Here is a 21,141-nt window from a genome sequence, read left to right on the forward strand (position 1 = left end):
ACACACACACACACACACACACTAGTCGTGTAACCTTGGACAAGTTACTGAACCCCAATTGCCCTCCAAAAGGGCAAAAAAGGCACAAAAAAACCAAGTCTTTACTTTTTTATAGCCCTTGACACTGATAACCATTCCCTTATTGATACTGCTTCCTTCTCTGGCTACTATGGCACTACCCTCTTCTTTCTGGTTCTCCTCTTACCTATCTATCATTTCTTCTCTTTTTCACTGGTTTATCATCTTTCTTCCTACTCTCTGTGACAGGGTCCTATTGGACCCTTTTCTCTCTATACTCTCTTTTGGCAATCTAATTCATTCCCACAAGTTTTATAATCACATCTATGAGTATGACTTCTACATCTATGTATACACACCTAATCTGTAACCTGAACTCTAGTTCCACATCTCCAAGTGCCTGGTACACGTTTCTACTTGGATATCCTGTCGGTACCTCAAACCCGAGGTGTTCATAATCAAACTTATCTTTCTTCCTAAATTTGACCTTCTTTAGTTCCTTATTCCTCTCGACAGCACGATCATTCTCCCAGTCATCAAGACTCAAAACCTAAGTCATTTTTGCCTCTTCTCTCAACCCACCCACTTACAATCAACTGTCTCATGCCCTCTTTTCCACTCAAGTGAATACACTGTATTAGAGGACCCCAACACTTTTCACTTGGCCTATAGCAGTATCCTCTTAACTATTTTTCCCTGCCTTCAGTCTTCTCCCTCTTCAATCCATTCTTTCACTGATGAAATCACTCCCTTGTTAAAAAAAAAAAAGCCCTTCAGTGGTCCCCTGATATTTCTGTTATATACCAATTGTTAATGCACAACTGGTAAATATAAGTTCCTCATCTTGACATTTAAGGTCTTCTATAAGTCGACTCCAAGCAACCTTTTCAGGCAGTAATATAAAATAAAGGGTCAAATGGACTGTTTTCAGCCAAACTGGACTATTAAGTTTTCCTTCGCTCTGTACTCTTTAGCTATCTCCTCAAAAGTCTTGCCATCCTAGAGAAATTTCTTCCCAAGAGTCTTATCATGGCCGATGACAGCCTTTTCCAAACCACTATATTTCAGGAAAGCCTTAGCCTACCATGTTCCTCTACTCCCTTCTTTCTAGCTATCTCCCTCTGCAAAGCCTTAACAACTGCCTTTCTATACTGGAGAATCTTCTGTTTTTGACTTTTATCCTCAGCACTGAGCACAATGCAAGTATATAGTAAGTGCTTAATGAATTATTTTTCATTCATTTATTCTCTGACCTTGGTATGCTATTGCCAATCTCCAACCTTTGGACTAAGCTAGCCCCCAAGTCTTGAGTATACTCTGATCTCATGTACACCTTTGCAAACCCATCTCTTCCAATAAGGCTCAGGTGAGATCAGGTGTCATCCATTCTCTGAAACAACACTCAACACTCACCTTCCTTATCCCCCTTCTAATTCCCCATGGCTCAACTTGAAAGTGTTCTCTTCCTGCCTCTCCTTCCTTGCCTACTCATTCTTATCTGTGTATACTGTCTTACAACCTGCCTCTTTGCCCCCATTAGAATGTAAGCTCCTAGGCAGCAGAGACCATGTCTTCTTAAAATCTTTGTTTTCCCTAGCACCTAGCAAAGGCCCCTCCACAGCAGACACTGAATGTTTGTTGTTCAATTTGTTGAAGACAGTCTAGACAAGACTTGACAAGTGACTAGATGTGTGTGATGAGAGAGAGAGGGAAAGGAATCAAAGAAGACTGAGATTAACATGAGGTAGACATTTAATTAACAACTTCTTGTATTCAAAGGATTAAGGTAACCTGAAGAGTTATTACCCTTCACATCTGGATTTTACCCTAAGGGAACTCTTTGGTACACATGTAAAGTCAATCTCAGTTAGTACATGCATCATCAAAGATTTAATGCTAGGGGGCAGCCAGGTAGCACAGTGAGTAAGAGCACCGGCTCCAGTGTCGGGATGACCTAGGGATCAAATCTGGGCTCAGATACTCAGCACCACACCCAGAAATAACTGGCCGTGTAACCCTGAGCAAGTTACTTAACCCCAATTGCTATAAAAAAAAAAAAGATTTAATGCTAGAAGGGACCTTTGAGATTGTCCAGTTCAGCTCCATCATTCTATATTTTTATCCTATTATTTTAGACTCAGAATCTGAAATAGGCTGGTTAAATGTTTTCCCCACTATTGCTTGGGACTGTTAATGACACAGCGGGAATTCAAACTGCAGGTTCTGTGAAAGACCCAGTACACTCTTTCCAATTAAGAGTGCTTTGCTCCATTTTGTTTTACTCCAAAACAGTGCCAAATAGAACAACACACTTTTGTATTTTATACTTTTATATTCTTTTAAACACAAGTGACAACTTGTTCATGGGATATGCTACATATTTCAGCGAGGTCTGTGTTATTTGCTTATAAAAATAAAACTTGTACTAAACTTCTTAATGAATTCCTTACCTACTACCATTTTTCTGCTCCTTCCCTACCATCCATGCCAGCCCTATCCCTCTCATGTCCTAACCTACTCTGCCTGCCTATTTTTCATACTTTGGAGCCATCACTTAGGAGACTTTCTTCCTCTGAGGTATAGTTCATCCAGACACGTTACTCTATCGTGATCTAGTGGCAGTTACCTAGCTCCTAGGTCATTCTTTTCTCAAGAAATTCAGTACTTGTTTCACAGTCTTCTTCTCTGCCTTATACTTCCTTCCCTTATATTTGAGTACTTCAATATACATGTTGGTGTTCCCTCAGTTGTATTTTCCAGTCCATCAAACTCACCTCTCAATATCTGCATCTTTATTCTACTTCGGTCACACACAGGGATGGTCAAGTCCTTGTTTTTATCAGCTACAAATGTTCTATTACCATGATGAAGAACTATAAGGTCCAATCTCTTCCAACTTTTATTATGCTTCAATTCTCCTCAATTTAACCTCTAGTCACTCCACTGTATACTACTTTCTTAGGTCATCAACCTTATTCTGGCCTCACTCTACTTCCTTCAAAATCTTGGCCCTTTAATTAACAATTATGCTGCCTTCTACACTTTCCTCACCTTCAATCATCCCTTTTTTCTTTTTTTAAATACATTTTTATTGATGTCTTTTGTTTTTATATCACCTACATTTCCCCTAAAGTATCCTGCTCCTAAAGGGTCATTCCATCATCTCTTTCCAAATTCCAACCCAATACTGTTCCCACTATGAACCTTCTCTTGCTTCTCCAAAGTTGCTGAACACATTAGAAGAAGGCATACTATCTAATCTTAACTGGTTCTTCTCTGCTGTAAACTCTTGGAATCCTTAGTTCTTTGTGCTTCCCTTCTGCTCCAAAATGACTTTGTCTTTATTTTGTTCATATTTTGTATTTCCTTCCTGTGTACATTTGAATATTTTGTCTTTGGACCCTAGTGTCAAGCACTGTGCTTGGAACATAGTGGGCACTCGAAAGCTGGTTTAAAAAAAAACTAGTAAGTCCTCATGAGATTCTGAGTCCTTCTTAGCTTAGACAACTCATCTTTCTATTAGAAAGGGAGTGAAGGAAGTATAGGCATCACAGGAGAATGGTAAAAAAAAAAAAAAAAACAGATTAGAAGTTAACGGACCTTGTTCTAATCTTGGCTCTACAACCAAGTAGTTCTTCCTACACTGGGCAAATCTCAGAACCTCAGTTTCCTCATGTCATAACAGCATGTACATAGTCTCGCAGAGTTGTTATAAGTAATGTGAAAACTTTTTTATAAAAATATATATTTGAAACTGAAAGATCCAAACTTTTGGGACAGGAACTCACTATTTGATCAAAACTACCGGGAAAAGTGGAAAACAATTGAGCAAAAACTAGGTAGAGACCAATATCTGATACCATTTACCAAAATAAGGTCAAAATGGCTACAGATTTAAACATAAAAGATGATACCAAGGGAAAATTAGGGGAGCATGGAATAGTTTGCCTGTTATATCTATGGAGAAGGGAAGAACTGATGAAAAAACAAGAGGAAGAGAACATTATGAGATATAAAATGGATAATTTATATTAAATTTTAAAGGTTTTATACAAACAAAACTAATGCCACCAAGATTAGAAGGGAAGCAGAAAACTGAGAAAAAAAATTTTTTTTTTACATAAATGCCTCTGATAAAGTCCTCATTTCTCAAATATGTAAGGAACTGAGTCAAACTGATAAGATTATACATCATTCCCCAATTGATAAATGATCAAAGGAAATGAACAGGCAGTTTTCAGATGAAATAAAGCTATCTATAGTCATATGAAAAAAGTACTCTAAATCACTATTGATTGGAGGAATGAAAATTAATACAGCTCTGAGGTACTACCTCACACCTATCAGACTGGCTAATATGTAAAAAAAGAAAATGGTAAGTGTTTGAGGGGATGTGTAAACCTGGGACACTATAATGCATTATTGGTCAAGTTATGCATTGATCCAACCATTCTGGAAAGTAATTTGGAACTATGCCCAAAGGGCTATAAAACTATGCATACCCTTTGATCCAGCAATACCACTACTAGGTCTCTAACCCAAAGAAATAAAAAAAAATAAAAGGACTTATGTGTATAAAAATATTTATAGCAGTTCTTTTTGTGGTGGCAAAGAAATGGAAATGGAGTGGATGCCCATCAACTGGGGAACAGCTGAACAAGTTGTAGTATATGACAGTAATGGAATATTACTATGCTATAAGAAATGATGAGCAGGCTGATTTCAGAAAAGCCTGTAAAAACTTACATGAACTGATACAAAGTGAAGTTAGCAGAATCAAAAGAACATTGTACACAGTAATAGCAATGCTTGTATGATGATCAATTGTGAATGACTTAGATATTCTCCGCAATATAATGACCAAAGACAATGCCAAAGGACTTGTGAATGCTATCTATCTCCAAAGAGAGAACTGATGGGAGTCTAAATGCAGATTGAAGCACACTATTTTTCATTTTTTTAATGGTTTTTTTTTTTTTGGTCTGTGTTTTCTTTCACAAAATGACCAATACAGAGATATTTTTTTCATGATTGTGCATGTACAATTATTTACCGTTTCAGGGATAAGGGAATGGAAAGAGGGAAGAGAGAATTTGGAACTCAAAATTAAAAAAAAAAAACAACAAACGATAAAATTGTTCCTACATGTAATTGGGAAAAAAAATAAAATATTATTAATAAAAAAGGGAAAAATATATTTGAAAGGAAATTCCAGAGTGAAAGCCTTTCAGAGTCCTATTATATCAAATTAGGTTAGGACTCAAGGGAGGGTTTACCTAGGAAGTCCAACAGTAAATGGCTAATTCCTCAGGAAGTCATATATTAATTTAAAATCAACAGTCTCAGAGGTATAGATCTGGCCAATGTATATTTGTTTTGCTTAACTGTTCTTATATGTTATAAGAGAGAAAGCAGTATCAAAAATACTAGAAAAGAAAAATAGTGTTAATGAAACATTTTTTAAAAGCACAAAAAAAAGTTCATAAGAGAGACAAGGACATGTAGGAATGCGGTGTTAGAATTTTTGATCCTATAATTAAACTAGCTATGCATTTTTCTAATATAAGTACACAAATACTGGAATAAAGCACTACAAAATGCACTAAATGACTGAACACATCAATTTCAAGTATAATCTAATAAAAATGATTCTCCTCTTTTATTCATCATCCCTCCTTCATTCTCTCCCCCAGCCTAAGACATCCCAGATAACTTGGCAGTGGGAAAAGTTGTGACACTGGAGATACTCCTTTCTTCCCCCAGTGGTAGGTGCTGGGGATAAAAAGATAAAAAAAAAAGGGTAGTCCTTGCCTTTAAGTAGCTAACACTGGTTCTGTAGAGAAGAAAGACTATCTTATACTTAAGAAGAAGCATTCCTTCCAAACAGTGAAAGAGGCAGTTAGTGGCGCAACAGATAGAATATGTAAGACCCGAGTACAAATTTGGCCCCAGATACTTCTTAGCTGTGTGACTCTAGCAAATCACTTAACCTCTGTCTGCCTCAGTTTCTTTATCTGTAAAACAGAGATGATAATAGCACCTGCCATCCAGCGTTATTGTGAGGAAAAACTGAGGCAATATTTATAAAGTGCTATATAAATGACAGCCATTAGCTATTATTACCATCAATAATAATAGCAAGTTATACATCACTGAGTGTTTTCCTTTTTAACGTATATTAATAAATGGACATTTTCAATATTTGTATTTAACAAACAGATAAAAATGGTATTGGCATTGGGGAAGAGGGAAAGAAAGAAAATGGGACTGCAAGAAAAGTTGTCAGTGACTCATTATAAATAGATGATCAATAGAATATTATTTTGTGAACACCCCAATACTCACTTAGCCACAAATAAGTCAATATATCTCATTGTAGAAATGAATACACTGAACACATACTATGAAAGGTAAAGATTTGTTTTGCTTACATCTTGTTGACGTCAAAGTATAGACAGGTAACTCTTTTGCTACTCTTTTCAATATTTCTTGTTGTACTTCAGGTCTTTCTTCCTTTTTATAACGTTCTTCATCGGATTTAGATAAAAAGAACTAAAAGAGGAAAAGAACTGTTAATTGTTGATTCTAAGATTAAATCAGCTACAAATGTAATATTAAAAAATACTTACATAAAAAACTACAAAAATTTAGAAAAAACCAAACATGGTTATTTCAAGTATGTTTAGGTAAGAGTTGTAAAATTCTTTCACAAAAATGTATACTTGCAACACTAATATCAATATAACAACTCAAGATTCATATATTTCAAAAAATTTTGCATAGTTAATTAAATTTATCCTTTTATAGCAGCATAATATTGCACTTCTGAAAATGTGTGTCATAGTCAGCTTAGTCATTCCTCAAATGTTGGATTTTTTTCTTATAACATTTAGAATACAAGTATGTTTGTAAGAACAGGTGCTTTCTTTTAAAATATTTTCTTGTGAAATACACCAAATACTGGGATTAAGAAATCAAATTATATGAATGAACACTAAAACTCTCATGTGATTACTCTTCAGCAAAAATTATTCTAATCTACATTGTTGTCAACAGTGAGTATACTTATTTCCCCATAGCCAACCACTGGACTTTATCATTTATATTCATCTTAATTAATCCCTATAGTTGTTTTAATTAGCATTTCCTCAATTATTAGTGTGATTGAATATTTCGCCAAATATTTAGTATGCTCTTCTTTCATAGGCTTATAGATTTATAAGTGAAAAGGACCACAGAGACCATCTAGTCCAATCTCTTCATTTTAGAGAGGAAGAATCTGAGGAGCCATAGAAGACAAGTGATTTGCTGTACTTACAAAGAAAGTGTCAGAGGCAGTATTTGAACCTATGTCCTTTGATTTCGGAGCCTGTGTTCCTTCCACTACAACATTAACTGTTTGCTCATATACTTTGACCATTTGTCCACCGGAAATAGGATACTGTTCTCTTAGACTTCTGCTGCTTCATATAAATTCTGGAGTCATTTATCCATTATAATCAGCACGAATCCTTCCCCTACTCTGTTGCTTTTATTTTTTTTTTATATTTGCTGTACAAGTCTTATTTTTTAGATCACTAAAACACATCAACCTTGTGAGGATAATTTTTTTTAATGTTTCAATTACAAAAATTTGTTTCTCCACATTTTGGTTAAGTATGTACTTCTGGTTTTTTTTCCAGCTGTTTCATTTATTATTTTAATATTTAAATTATTAATTAATGGAACTTTCTGATTGTATGAATTTAATTTTCTTCTATGTTATTACATAATTTCCCCAATAACATTTATTAAACAGTGACTATTTTCGTCACTATTCAATTTCACCAGTTGTATTATATATATATATATATATTTTATAAAGGATTAAAGATTACAGATTTGGAGCTGGAGACCCCAAAGGTTATTTAGTTGTGTATCTCACTGGTATAAGATACCTCAATGTATCAAGTATTGAACAAAAGACCATGAGTGAATGTTAACCTATGCATCATTCCTATAGCATGTTTTAGAGTCTGGAAGCTAGATCAAGAGACATTAAGAACCAAATCAATAATTTGGGACATGAAAAAGCTGTGGCACTTCTGTTGTCTCTATGAGCTCACAATCACATAGACAGGGGAATGGAAATCTCTAAGAATAGGCCCAAAGTCACCTATGGGTCTCTTCCCATAAGCCAGTCTCTTCCCACTTTCCTTTCCAACCAATTAAGATGTTAAAAAATTCCAAGTGAAGGTCTAGAAGCAGAGATTAACAGATAACACACTTTGCTTTCTCATCACTTGCCACTGTGGAACCCTGCAAAAGCAAAGAAGCATCACAAATCACAGATGTGACTCTTTCTGTACAGAAGAGGAAATGTGGGAAGCCTTCTGGGGAGATGCCACATCACCACCCCAAAATCTGTGAAGACATGAATAGCCACAGCATTCCTCAAGTCTAGGGCCTCAGTTAGTTGTAGAGAATCTCCTTTAAGAAGACTTGTATGTGGATTGTTACCTTTTCCTTTTTCTAGGGCACATACTACATTACCACATTAACACACATTTGAAGAGGCCTTTACCAGCAAATGTAGAATTTGAAATGGAAATGAAAAACTGATCAAATATTCTCATTTTAAAAATTGTAGAAATTCACAGACAGCCTCTGGAATGCTGTAGTGGGTGGCCCTGATTTACTAAGAAAACTGAGGCTCAAGGAAACTTATCTTGCTCAAGGACCATGTAGGAAGTAAATCACAAAACCAAGACTAGGCATTTGGATCTATTTCTGAATTTTCTATTCTGTTACAAAGCTACACAATCTCTTTCTTTCTCTCTCCCCTTTCTTTCCTTCATCCTTCCTCCCTTGTCTCTCTTTCTTTATAGAGAACCATCCTCAGAATTAGGAAGACAGGTTTTTGAGACTCAATGCCTCAAGTAAAACTCTTGAGACTCTAAATTTATAGATAATGAGTTAAAATGCCTTAATGGGGGGAGTTTCCATAGGCACAAGCTAGAATACACAGAGAAACAAACATATATAGATATTTTATCACAGGAATAAGAAGCTTTTAGATATGTTGCTTTTGAATATATATATGTAAAGCATAGAAGGGGGAGTTCTGTTCCCTTTCTGCCCCCAAACACCTTTCCTCTGCTTCCTCCACACGTTATTTTTTAGAATTTTGACTGCTCTTTGCCCATATATATTTCATTGTTAATTTATCTGGTTCTATATGTTATCCTATTAGTATTTCCATCAATATTGTATCATATCTAATACATTAACTTGGAAGGGGATATTGCCATTTATACCACACGTAGTCTAATTGAGAATAAGGCATAGATCTCATTTGTTCAATAATTATTTTTGCCATTAATGTTTTGTAACTCCGTTTATGCAGGTCTCATATAGGTCTACATGCCTTCAATTAAGTCTAACTCTGATGACTAAGGAGGGTGACACTGGATTCTCAAAGACTACATGAATAACTAGAGTACAAACTCAGGAAGAGATTAACTTAGAGAGTCTTTGAGCTAGGTACCAATACTATTTTCTTAGGACTGGTCCAGCTAAGTTCAGAGAGGCTCCTCTCCAGAAGGCTGGGCCACAACGATAATAAAATTTTTTGGCCACTGCACCTCATGAAGAACTTTCTACTAAAACATGGAAGGGTCACAACATTGGATGGGGAAAGTATCCATACATTAGGGAAATCAACTTCAAAAGTATTGTGTAGTGTTCTACATCATATTATTACTAAAATTTTCAATTTTTGGTCAGTTAAAATAAAATTTTTTTTTCATTTTATCTTGCAGCTGCTTATATCTAGTGTGCAGAAATACAGTTTTCGTATTTTTATCTTTAACCTGAAAGTTTAATGAATTCAATACTTGTATTAGTATTTCCCTACCTCAAAAGTACTCCTCTGATGCCTCAAGGTATAAAAGTGACCTTGAATCATAAAACCGATGTCAGTAGAGCAAAGGCTGTCAGGTTCTACTAAAATGAAAAGACTTCAAGCTCAAGCCTGGTGAGCACAGAGTGCTATCTCTGGCATCCAGCCTTTTTCTGGCCATAAGTCGGGGGAAGCTTGGCAAACTTCTCTGGTATGTCAGCACTAAGTACAGACGCCACCAGCGTCCATATGGTCAGCTACTGTGACATCCATCTTGCCATCTGTCCTGGAATGAACTTTTAAGTCTGAAATTTCTTAGCTCCTGTAAGTAAGAAGTTTCTCTATCTCAGGCTTTCAGTACTTTGATAACATCTTGATGTTCATCTGGCCCAGATTTTGGTTTACACTTGCTCACCTTACCTTACCTCCAGATTTGGACTCCAATCTGGGACAGGCAGGACTACTTGTCATGCTAGGTAACCCCCAGCAGGGGACTCCAAAGTCCACGGTGCCAAGGGGAACATTTGTCTTCAGATCTCTGCTAACCTGACAATGACATAACACACTTTTGCATCTCTGAAGGAAGGAAAATCAAACTGGCCTCAGATAGAAAGCATCTGGAAAACCCTAAGCACTTTCAGACAGTTTATGATGGAAAACTCACCCAGAATCCTTAGTTCATTGTAAATTTTGAAGACCTCTGACCTTGGGATGACCCATGGAGAGGGACAACTTGGCCTTGTGATATCCCAAATAAGAGAGCAGGCACACTGCCTCACTAAGTACAGGCCCATATCTTTCAGTGAAAATACCTTTTAAAATATTTTATTGACAATTTTTTCTCTAACCCTAGCAACAAGTATTTACGTTAAATCACTTCAGGAAAAGTAACTGACACATCAACCACGTCTGATAGTACAAGCAATATTTCACAACCATAATCCCCAACCTTTGCATTGAAAGGGAGATCCTTCATTCATAATAGCATGTTTGATTTTCCCTTAAGAGTAGATTTATCTACTCCAGCAGGCATAAAAGATGGGAGATAAAGAACATCAGCTCCTCCTGAAACCTCCCTTCTGAGCTACCACTGGTTGGACACGAATGGTCTGAACATTTGGGATGCAGATGTCTCTAGATTTGCACATTTCACAAAACCTTTGTGCTACTGTGATTCTGCTTTGCTCATAAAGCACAACATTGCTTTATGGGAATGCCATGTTGGGTGGTCCTATGCCAGCATCTCTCATTTGAGTCTCACAATCTATACTAAGGTTCTTCAGAGAGACCTCAAGAGTATCCTTTTACCACTTCTTCTGACCTCTATTTGAGTACCTGCCTTCTGTGCATTCTCCGTAAAAGTCTTTTCAGATAAATGTATGTTTGGCATTCGGGATATGTGTCCAACCCATCAGAGTTGTGCTCTCTGCAGTAGAGTTTGAATGCTTGGCAACTTAGCTCAAGAGAGGTCATCAGTGTCTGGTACCTTATCTTGCCAGGTGGCCTTCAAAATCTTCATAAGACAATTTAAATGGAAACAGGTCAATTTTCTGGCATGGATCTGGTATACTATCCAGGTTTCATAGGCATACAACAATGTGGTCAGCACAATGGCTCTGTAGACTGTCTAATGCCTCTTTTCTCTCACACTCCGTTGGAGCTTCTCAAACACTGAGCTGGTTCTGGCAACACATGTGTCAACCTCATTATCAATATGTATATCCCTGGAAAGTATACTGCCAAGCTAAATGAATTTAGGCACAGTATTCAAAACTTCTCCATTTTTATGTGGTGCTGGGTGGTAGAAGGATCAGTCTTGTAAGGACTCTGACAAGAATCTTGCTTAAATCAGGATGTGACAAGATTACTCCTACTCTGATAGATCAATTTTTGAAGCCCTGGTCATATCCATAGAGAGCGAATCCGTTCATGTGGATATGGCTATAAACTCATCTCTGGCTCCAACATTTTTTGAATGTGCTCTTCTTTTCACTATACTACACTGCTCCTCCTCTGGTTTAGGCCTTTGTTATCTCTTACAAAAGGTTCCTAATTAGTTTCCCTGCCTCAAAGCTCTACCTAGTCCAATTTATCCTCTATATAGCCGCCACAGTCATTTTCCTAAAGCACAGGTCTGATTACATCACATCATCCCTGATACTGAATAAAATGCAGTGACTCCCTATTTCCTCTGGAACCAACCACAAATTTTCAGTTTGGCATTTAAAGATTTTCACAACCTGGCCCATCCTACCTTTTACTCCTTACCGTGTTTCCCCGATAATAAGACCTATCCCGAAAATAAGCCCTCCCCTTACTGTGTAAGATTCCTCTAAATTAAGCCCTCCCCTGAAAATAAGCCCTATTGAGATTGCTACTGTAGTGAAGGTGATCCCCTGCGCTACACGCTACATTACGGTACCCTCTGTATGCACCGTCCCCCCCCCCTGAAACGCACACCGCGCTCCGAGCTGCATCCAATCAGAGCTGCAGCAGTGAGCGTGTCATCCTGTTCTTCCCCAATGATTTGCTTGCTGGTGCCATTGAGGGCAGTGCCGCAGAGGAGAGCTGAGGCAGGACAACATAAGCCCTCCCCTGAAAATAAGCCCTCTGGTGTTTTTCTTTCCAAAAAAATTTAATAAGACAGTGTCTTATTATTGGGGAAACACAGTATTAAATATTATTCTCCTTCACCCACTCCAGCGAGTCTGGCTTTCTTGTCATTCCTCACAAACAACACTTTCTGCATATTATTAATACCAAAGCTGCATTTGTATCAGCTGTCTGCCAGACCTGAAATATTCTGCCTCCTCACCTCCGCTTCTTAGAACCCTTGGGTTTTTTTTTCAGACTCAGTTCCAAAGCCTCTTTTCTGCACTAAGTTGTCCCTGGTCCCTCCACAAAGGGTAACCCAAGGTTATCTTGTATCAGCTTTGTATATACCAACATATGTGCATGCTGTCTCTTATAGAATAGAAGCTCCTCAAGGGCAAGGAATGTTTCATTTTTGCCTTGGTATCCTCAGTATTTAGTGTGGTGGTGCTTAATAAATTCTTGTTCACTGATTTGGAGATACACACATACTGAGCGTTGCCTTTGGTCATCTTCAAACTGGTGAAGGCCCTCCCAGACTCTCAGTTCATTCACTGGGAGCAGGCTATATACAACATCAGAGAGTCTTGCATTCTTGAAGGGATCCGTGTCCAATCCACACCTGACATCCATGAATGGAAGCCACTTCACATCCTGATGTAAGGGCCCACCTATTTCTGACCCCTGAGATCACACTGGAATGGCCTGAGGTACTTAATACAGGTCTTGTAGGTGGGGTGGACTCAGGAACCTTAGAAAAGTGTTACAAGAATTACTAAGTGTTTTCTTTATAACATTACTATTTGTAATGTATTATCATCCATATTTCACAGGTAAGGAAACAACTCAGAGACAAGAGATGACTTATCTCATCAACACGTGGGCACAGTTTGTGTTCAAGAAGCAAGAGAAACCAAAGACTCATGGACTACTCAAAAGCTCCATTCTTGTACATCAGAAATAGTTTCCTTTCTTCAAGAAAATTAGAAAACAACACAGTAAGCACCAAATGGCATCACCACAAAAAAAAGGAAAAAACAAACTGAATAAAGGAAAGGAAATGAGTAGTTACAGATGTCATTTCAGAATAAGCTATATGTAGATTATCAACTGATCAGAACGCAGGCCGAACTAGACCAAAAAAAGCCCTATCAAATTAAGGGGGAAAAAAAAAGATGAGAAGACATTATGAAAGCAGCTTCAATTTGTTCTGTTTAAATAAGCTACCAACTCTGAAGAATGGGAGATGGATGGAAGATGTTTATCATTATTCCACAGAGAAACTTAACTGATGCAAAGGAGTTCTGAAAAGACCTTACACAACAAATTTAAGTTTGGGGAGATGGGATGACAATGGAAGGTAGTGCTGGTTGGCACCAAAAAGGAAAAAAAAAAAGCTTATTGAGAAATTGAGCCTGCAAAGAGTTTGGCATGAAATACTACCCAAACCAGAAAATACTAAGAGTATTTGTAGGTAAAAAACAGATTATAACAGCTACAAAATGGAAAAGATCATCCAATATTTCTATAGTGATTTGTTCTCACTAACAAAAACAGCCAGCACATTTGCAGTCTCTACCATCTCAGTACTCAATGAGTTCATTATGGGAAGAACTGGCAATGAGAAATACCTAGAAGTGATGAAACACAAATAAGAGAAGTCAATACTGAAGGCTACATGATTTTGACTGATTTTTAAAACATCTTTAAAAAAGAGGGGGAAATCCAAAAGAATGGAAAAGATTGGAGATGATACTTTTATACCAAAAGGTGACCAAAGCAACATGAGTAACAACCAATCTACATGTTTAGTTTCACATCTTTAAAAAATCTTTATGATAATGGTTTGTATACACAGAGAAGCACCCTTTGATGAACATTTCTATCAGACCACCTTTAGTATTATATCTTTGATAGAAGGAGCAGAGAAATAAGGCATTCTCATCTACAGGACTTAAAAGTATTATGAAGGATGTTCTGTACAGAGTCTAGGGTGGGGATAGTTTGTCAAATGCTCCTATTTGCAGACAACACTGTACCAATTAATTCCAGAATACTAGAAAGGGAAAGAGTTCATGACCAAACAAGAGACAGGATTGCTGAAGATAAAATGGACTTTTATTACATAAAAATTTTTAAAAGTTTTTCAGCAAACAAAACCAATGCAACTAAGATTAAAGGAGAAAGTTAACTGGGAAAAGTTTCTGCAAAAAGTTTCTCTGATAAAGTTTTGCAGATCAAACATATATAAAGGAACTAATTCAAATTTAGACTAAGTGTCACATCCCAACTGATAAATGATAAAAAGAAAAGGCAATTTTCAAAGGAAGAAATCCAAGCTATAAACAATCAGGTAAAAAGCAACCCCCAAATCTTTATGTCTTCACACGATTTCCAATCTCCTTATTCCTTAATTCTTTTCCAGGCCATCAGCCCTGCCCTGGTTTACTTCTCTCTTTCCCATCTTGACACTTTGGTGAACCAGTTCAATTTTATATCATCCTCCCCTTGCAAGTCCTTTGCCTTTTAATCCAATTGAAGATCTTGCTCTGCCAAGTCACAGGCCTGGATTACTCCCACCATTAGCTGCCTTTACTCCTATACACAATGACACTAGAGAAAAATCACTACCGTATTTCCCCGATAATAAGACCTATCCCGAAAATAAGGCCTCCCCTTACTGTGTAAGATTCCTCTAAAATAAGCCCTCCCCCGAAAATAAGCCCTATTGAGATTGCTACTATAGTGAAGGTGATCCCCTGCGCTACATGCTACATTACAGTACCCTCTGTATGCACTGTCCCCCTCCCCCCCCGGGTGAAACACACGCCGCGCTCCGAGCTGCATCCAATCAGAGCTGCAGCAGTGAGCGCGTCATCCTGTTCTTCCCCAGTGATTTGCTTATTGAATAAAGGTACATTTTTTTGTTCACATTTACCTGTTTATTAAAATTGCTGTCAATGTTCATTAAAATAAGCCCTCCCCTGAAAATAAGCCCTCTGGTGTTTTTCTGTCCAAAAAAATTAATAAGACAGTGTCTTATTATGGGGGAAACATGGTATATTGTGCTGATGTAACAAACATGATATGTAATTTCATCTAGGCCCTGACCACTGCTAGGCAGTCCTTCTATACCTTCCTAATTGACTGATTATCCCACTCACTATGCAAATTAAAGCAGTTCTCAAACTCCACCTCACACCCATAGAATTAGCAAAGATGACAACAAAGGAAAACAATTGTTGGAGGAGCTACAGAAAACAGGGCCACTAATGGACCTGAGAATTAGTCCAGTTATTCTGGAAAACAATTTAGAACTATGCCCCCAAATTTACTAAACTGTGCATACCTTTTGACCCAGTAAAACCACTCCTAGGCCTATACCCCAAGAAAGATCAAAGACAGAGGGAAAGGACCCTTACGTACAAAGATATTCAGAGCAGCTTTTTTGTAAGAGCACAGAACCATAAACTAAGGGAACACCTATCTACTACAAAAAGGCTATAAATAAATCATCGTATAGGTATGTCATAGAATACCATGGTGTTCCAAAAAACAAGACAAATGCAATAGTTTCAGAGAAGCCTACAAATTCTTTTAAGAGCTGATTCAGAGTAAAGTGAACAAAACCACAAAACACCTGATTCAACAACACCACTATAAAGACAACTTTAAAAGATTTAAGAAGTCTGATCGACTCAATAACCAACCATGATAAAATGTGCTGCCCACCTCCCTGAGAGAGTGGAGGGATTAAAAATTTAGAATAAGATGTATATATTTGTACTTGGACAATGTAAGATTAGTTTTGCTTTCCTTTCAGTCTTTCTCAATTTGAGGAGGTAGGTGAAAGGTAAAAAGCAGTTAAAAGTAAGGTTGACGTGTGGTTAGATGGAGCAGTGAATAGAGCACCAGCCCTGAAGTCAGGAGGACATGAGTTCAAATCCAGGCTCAGACACTTAACACTTACTAGCCATGTGACCTTGGGCAAGTCACTTAACCCCAATTGTCCTGCCTTCCCCCCTTCAAAAAGCAAAAAAAAAAAAATTGGGTTGACCAGAAAAGGATTGAAGCATTAAAAAAAATGCAGAGAGAGATGGGAATGAAGGTCTATAAGGAATCAAGGACAAGATAGACAGCTTTGAAAATTGTATGCTAAATTCATTACATACTTAAAAAGTCAACTGTTGGGCAGCTAGGTGGTGCAGTGAATAGAGCACCAGCCCTGGAGTCAGGAGGACCTGAGTTCAAATCCAGCCTCAGACACTTAACACAAAAAAAAAATTTAGCTGTGTGACCTTGGGCAAGTCATTTAACCCCAACTGCCCTCCAAAAAGCAAAAAAATAAATAAATGAAAAGTCAACTGTACATTACAAAAATTTGCAGTTTCATATACAAGCTTTCTTGCTGTTCTACTATGATGCCCATTTTATTCAATGTTTATAAAAGTCATGATAAATCTACCCCCACCCCCAAAAAAAGATCATTCAATTTCTCTTTTAGTAATAAGGAACACAATAGTAAAAGGCCTACTTCAAAGCAGACTATTTTGCTTCTGGATAACTATTAACTCTTAGGAAAATTTCCCTTTTATCTAAAATGCCTTTCTCCTATTTCTATCCACATAAAAAATTTTAACTTAATTTAAAAATTTTAAATGCCTTATTGATTTTTTTATACTTTTATTACTTCCCAATAATCTATCTTCTACCCTCCCCCCAAACAATGTATAACGGAAAAAGTAAAGCAACACAATAACCCTATCTGGCAGTACATGCCTCATATAGCACCTGGAGTCTATCACCTCTCTTTTCAATGAGGGAAATATTTTTCATGATCAGTTTTATGTTTTGGTTACTGTACTGACTTCAGTTTTGATATTTTACTGTCTTTTCTTTACACTATTGAGGTCTTGAAATTTGTTTTCTTGGTTCAGCATATGTTGATCTGTGTTAATTCATGCCTTCCTGAGTTTCCCTAAATTCTTCATATTCATATCTTCTTACAGAGAAATATTCCATTCTATCTATTCATATGCCATTATTTATTTAACTATTCACCAACTGATGAGTATCCACTCTGTAACTTTTTGGAACTACAAAAAGAGATGCTATATATATATATATAAAATATACATATACGTATTTTAAATGGGATCATTCCTTCTGTTTCTGATTTCCTTATGGTATATAGCCAGCAAGTAGTATCACTGAATATCTTTCATCCCTGTTCCTAATTCTGCCCTCTGGGGTAAAGTGCAAAAAGTCTAAACCTTCTTCTATATGGGAAACCTTCAAATGCTTAAACCAACTTACGATGTATTGTCCCCTCCAAGTATTTTTTTCATTTCTAGGACCTTCAACTAATGCTTATATGACATGGTCTCTAGTCCCTTCACCATCCTAGATACCCTCCTGAAAAGACTTATCAACAGCTTCCTTAAAATGTAAGACCTATAATTCAATACAACAGTCTAGGTGTAGTTTGGCCAGGACAGGATACTATAGGACTACTATCTCCTATGTTTTTAAACAATTACCTACTTACAGCATCCCACTGGCTTCTTGGGCTTCCATGTTACCCTGTTGACTCATGAGCTACCAGTCCACTATAAACTTCAGATATTTTTCACAAAGTTTAGTTATATTTCTTTCTCCCTTGCCACTTGTACTTATGAAATTCAGTTGTTGGGTTCAAGTGTAGGACAATACCTTTATTAAACTTAATTTTAATAGAATCACCCATCTTTCTAGCCAGCCTGTTACAACTTCTTATATTTAACTATTTCTCCCAGTTTCGCCATCTGTGCCCTTATCTGTCATCGTTACAACAATATAGGTCCACGGAAGATCCTTGGAGTACTCTACTAGAGATCTCCTGCCAAAGTAGTAATGACTACTCTCGGGGGCCAGCAATTCATATAGTTCTAAATCCACCTATCCTGGCACCCACATTTCTCCAATTTGTCTACAAAGATGACATGAGAAAGTCTAGGTAAAGTGTATCTATAGCACTTCTAATCTACAAATCTAGTAATCCTATTAAAAAAGGAAACGAAGTTAGTCTGGCATTTGAATGTTTTAGATGAAGCCAAGCTGGCTCTTGACAATTGCTACTATCTCTTCTAGATGTGTATAAATGACCTTTAATAATATATTCTAGAATTTTGCTGGGAATTGAAATCAAGCTAACTGGTCTATAGTTTACACAATCTCCTCTTCCCTTTTTCATAAGTTAGTACATGTTTTTTCTTGTTCTCATTTTTCTAAATTGGTACATCTTCTCTTATGCCTTCTTGAAGCATAATCTCCACCATCTTTCAAAGATTACTGATGATGGCTGGGCAATTACATCTGCTACTACTTTCAATAGCCTGGGATGTAGTTCCTCCAAGACAAGTGACCTGAATTCACCCAAGACAGCTAGCTGTTCTCTTAATTATCCTGGGTTTCAACTTGGTATTATCAATTTTTGTTGTTTCCTTTTTAGTTTAAAAATCATTCTCCTTAGCAGAAGAAAAAAAAGAGAGATATGAGCAAGTCTGTCTTTTCTCCATCTCCATCATCCATTATCACTGTCCTTTCTACCCCAGGAAGAGTCAAAAGTTCTGAATTTGCCCTTTTAGGGCATGTACCATAAACTTTGGGCAAATCGGTTCATTTTTCTGGGCTTCAGTTCCCTCACTTGTAAAATAAGGGGGTAGGCCTAAGATCTTCTCGTGTTCTAAATTTATGACTCTATTATCTTCCTATTTTTTTCCCCTAATACAGCTTTAAAAAGACCTTATTTTTGTCCTTAGCATTCATCAGCACTCTTGGTGTGTTCTGAGCTTTAAAGTTCTCAATGCTGTTTTTTACAGGACTATGCCACACATTTTTATTCATTTCTTACTTTCTTTTGTTTCCACCTTCTATAAGTGCTTTATAAAACAATTTAAACAGGTCAATGAGAGCCCTATATATACATGATTCCATCTAAAAACTCCTCTTTTTCTTTCTCATTAACATAATTTTTTTTTTGTCCTGTCAGACCTCCATTCCTGGGAAATTCCTATCTACCTCTAGCTGACTTACCCTGTAAAATTCTGAGCCATGAGAATGCCACCCTTTCTTTGAACACTCTATAATCTTTTCTCTCAAAATATAAGAAGTAGCATAAAGTTATTTCCCTTGGACCAAGACAAACATATAGTAGGTGTAAAGTAAGTTGTAATAAATTATTACTGACCTGTGTATGACAAATGGCAATGAAATACAATGTTCAAAGAAAAGGAGTAGGTTCATTCACATAGCAACATGTGAAAGACAGATATAACTGGAATATTCCATATGAATACACTGGAGATCTAAAAACAGCTCCAGGAAAGGTCTCCAGTAAATAGTACAGATTCTTTGTTAGATTTATGGAAAGACTCAGGGATGATAAGGTGGTGAGGGACTGCTATCTACATGGGTGGAGACCTATTCCATTTAAATTGTTACCTATATTATGATTGATAATCCAGTCTTTCTTGTATTATCATAATATAGATCAAATTTTTAGCTCATGTTATCTTTCTTATTTTAAGCACATTCTTCATACACAGCATATTAGTAGGTTTTATTTTTTATCTAACTTTATATTATAACCTGTAGTTTATTCAAAGTTCAATTTTATAAAATAGAAATTCAGTCTATTTTCTGTCATTTTCTCCACTTATTTATATATTTGTGGGCTCAATTTAAAAAAAAATCTTTGGGCACTGAAGAATAACATTTCCTAACTTAGTTTACATTCTGCTACTCCTAAAATTAATATACTTGAACTGACTTAAGAGTCATTTCTTCTACCCTAAATATTCTCTGGTTTAACTTAAAGTCTGCTAATAAAAATAAGAGATTTGCATCAGAGGTATCTTTTTAAGCTTACCTTCAAATTAATTCATTATAATAACCAACACATTAAATTTTACTTCTTGTATATCTTTTTCAGATTATATAAGTAATCACAATTATTTAATTTTAATTGGATAAATATTATGTCATTGTATATTTTGGTATAATCCAGCTTAATACCTGTATGGCTTTGGTCAAATTGCTAAAACCCTCTGAACCCCAACTCAGTTTTCTTACCTGTCAAATAAGGAGGGTTGGGCTACTAGAAGCTTTTAGGATCTTTTCTGACTGTAATCTATGATTCTATGGCTCCTTAAATGAATATTTTTCTGTTTTTCATAGTTCAAGTCTAATTCATAATGATCCTGTGGCACAGTGAATAGAGCACTGACCCTTGAGTCAGGAGGACCTGAGTTCAAATCTGGCCTCAGACATTTAACACTTACTAGCTGTGTGACCTTGGGCAAGTCACTTAACCCTAACTGACCTGCCTTTCCCCCTTCAAAAAGAAAAAAAAAAGTTACCTAAAAACTTATTTGAAATTTAGGAAAATATTAGAACTATATTGTCCATAGTTTTTAGTTTAGTTTATCTAAACCAACTTTTATCAACTTTTAAACAATATTATGCTGCTATAAGAGAGGCTAAAAGACACATACTATACACATTAGTTTCTTTAATCAAATCACATGACTGTTTCAGAGTAAGCCCATAACTTAAATTTACAATATTAGTTAATCAAGCAACTTAATGAATTGAAACAGAGACCAGGTGCA

At 36.5% G+C, this 21,141-nt stretch overlaps 1 protein-coding gene across 1 annotated transcript in view; it reads right to left on the reverse strand.

Moving 5' to 3' along the window:
- ZDHHC20 (zinc finger DHHC-type palmitoyltransferase 20) overlaps positions 1-21,141 on the reverse strand; it is a 116,146-nt gene that overhangs the window by 38,621 nt on the left and 56,384 nt on the right. Inside the window, exon 4 of the mRNA XM_069080447.1 lies at positions 6,450-6,570. Within this exon, the coding sequence (XP_068936548.1) occupies positions 6,450-6,570 (121 nt within the window). The remainder of the gene's footprint in view (positions 1-6,449; positions 6,571-21,141) is intronic.

This window comes from Petaurus breviceps, unplaced genomic scaffold (genome assembly GCF_028583685.1).
Source record: "Petaurus breviceps papuanus isolate PSGF00001 unplaced genomic scaffold, PetGlider_PUasm1.0 91133, whole genome shotgun sequence".
NCBI lineage: Eukaryota > Metazoa > Chordata > Mammalia > Diprotodontia > Petauridae > Petaurus > Petaurus breviceps.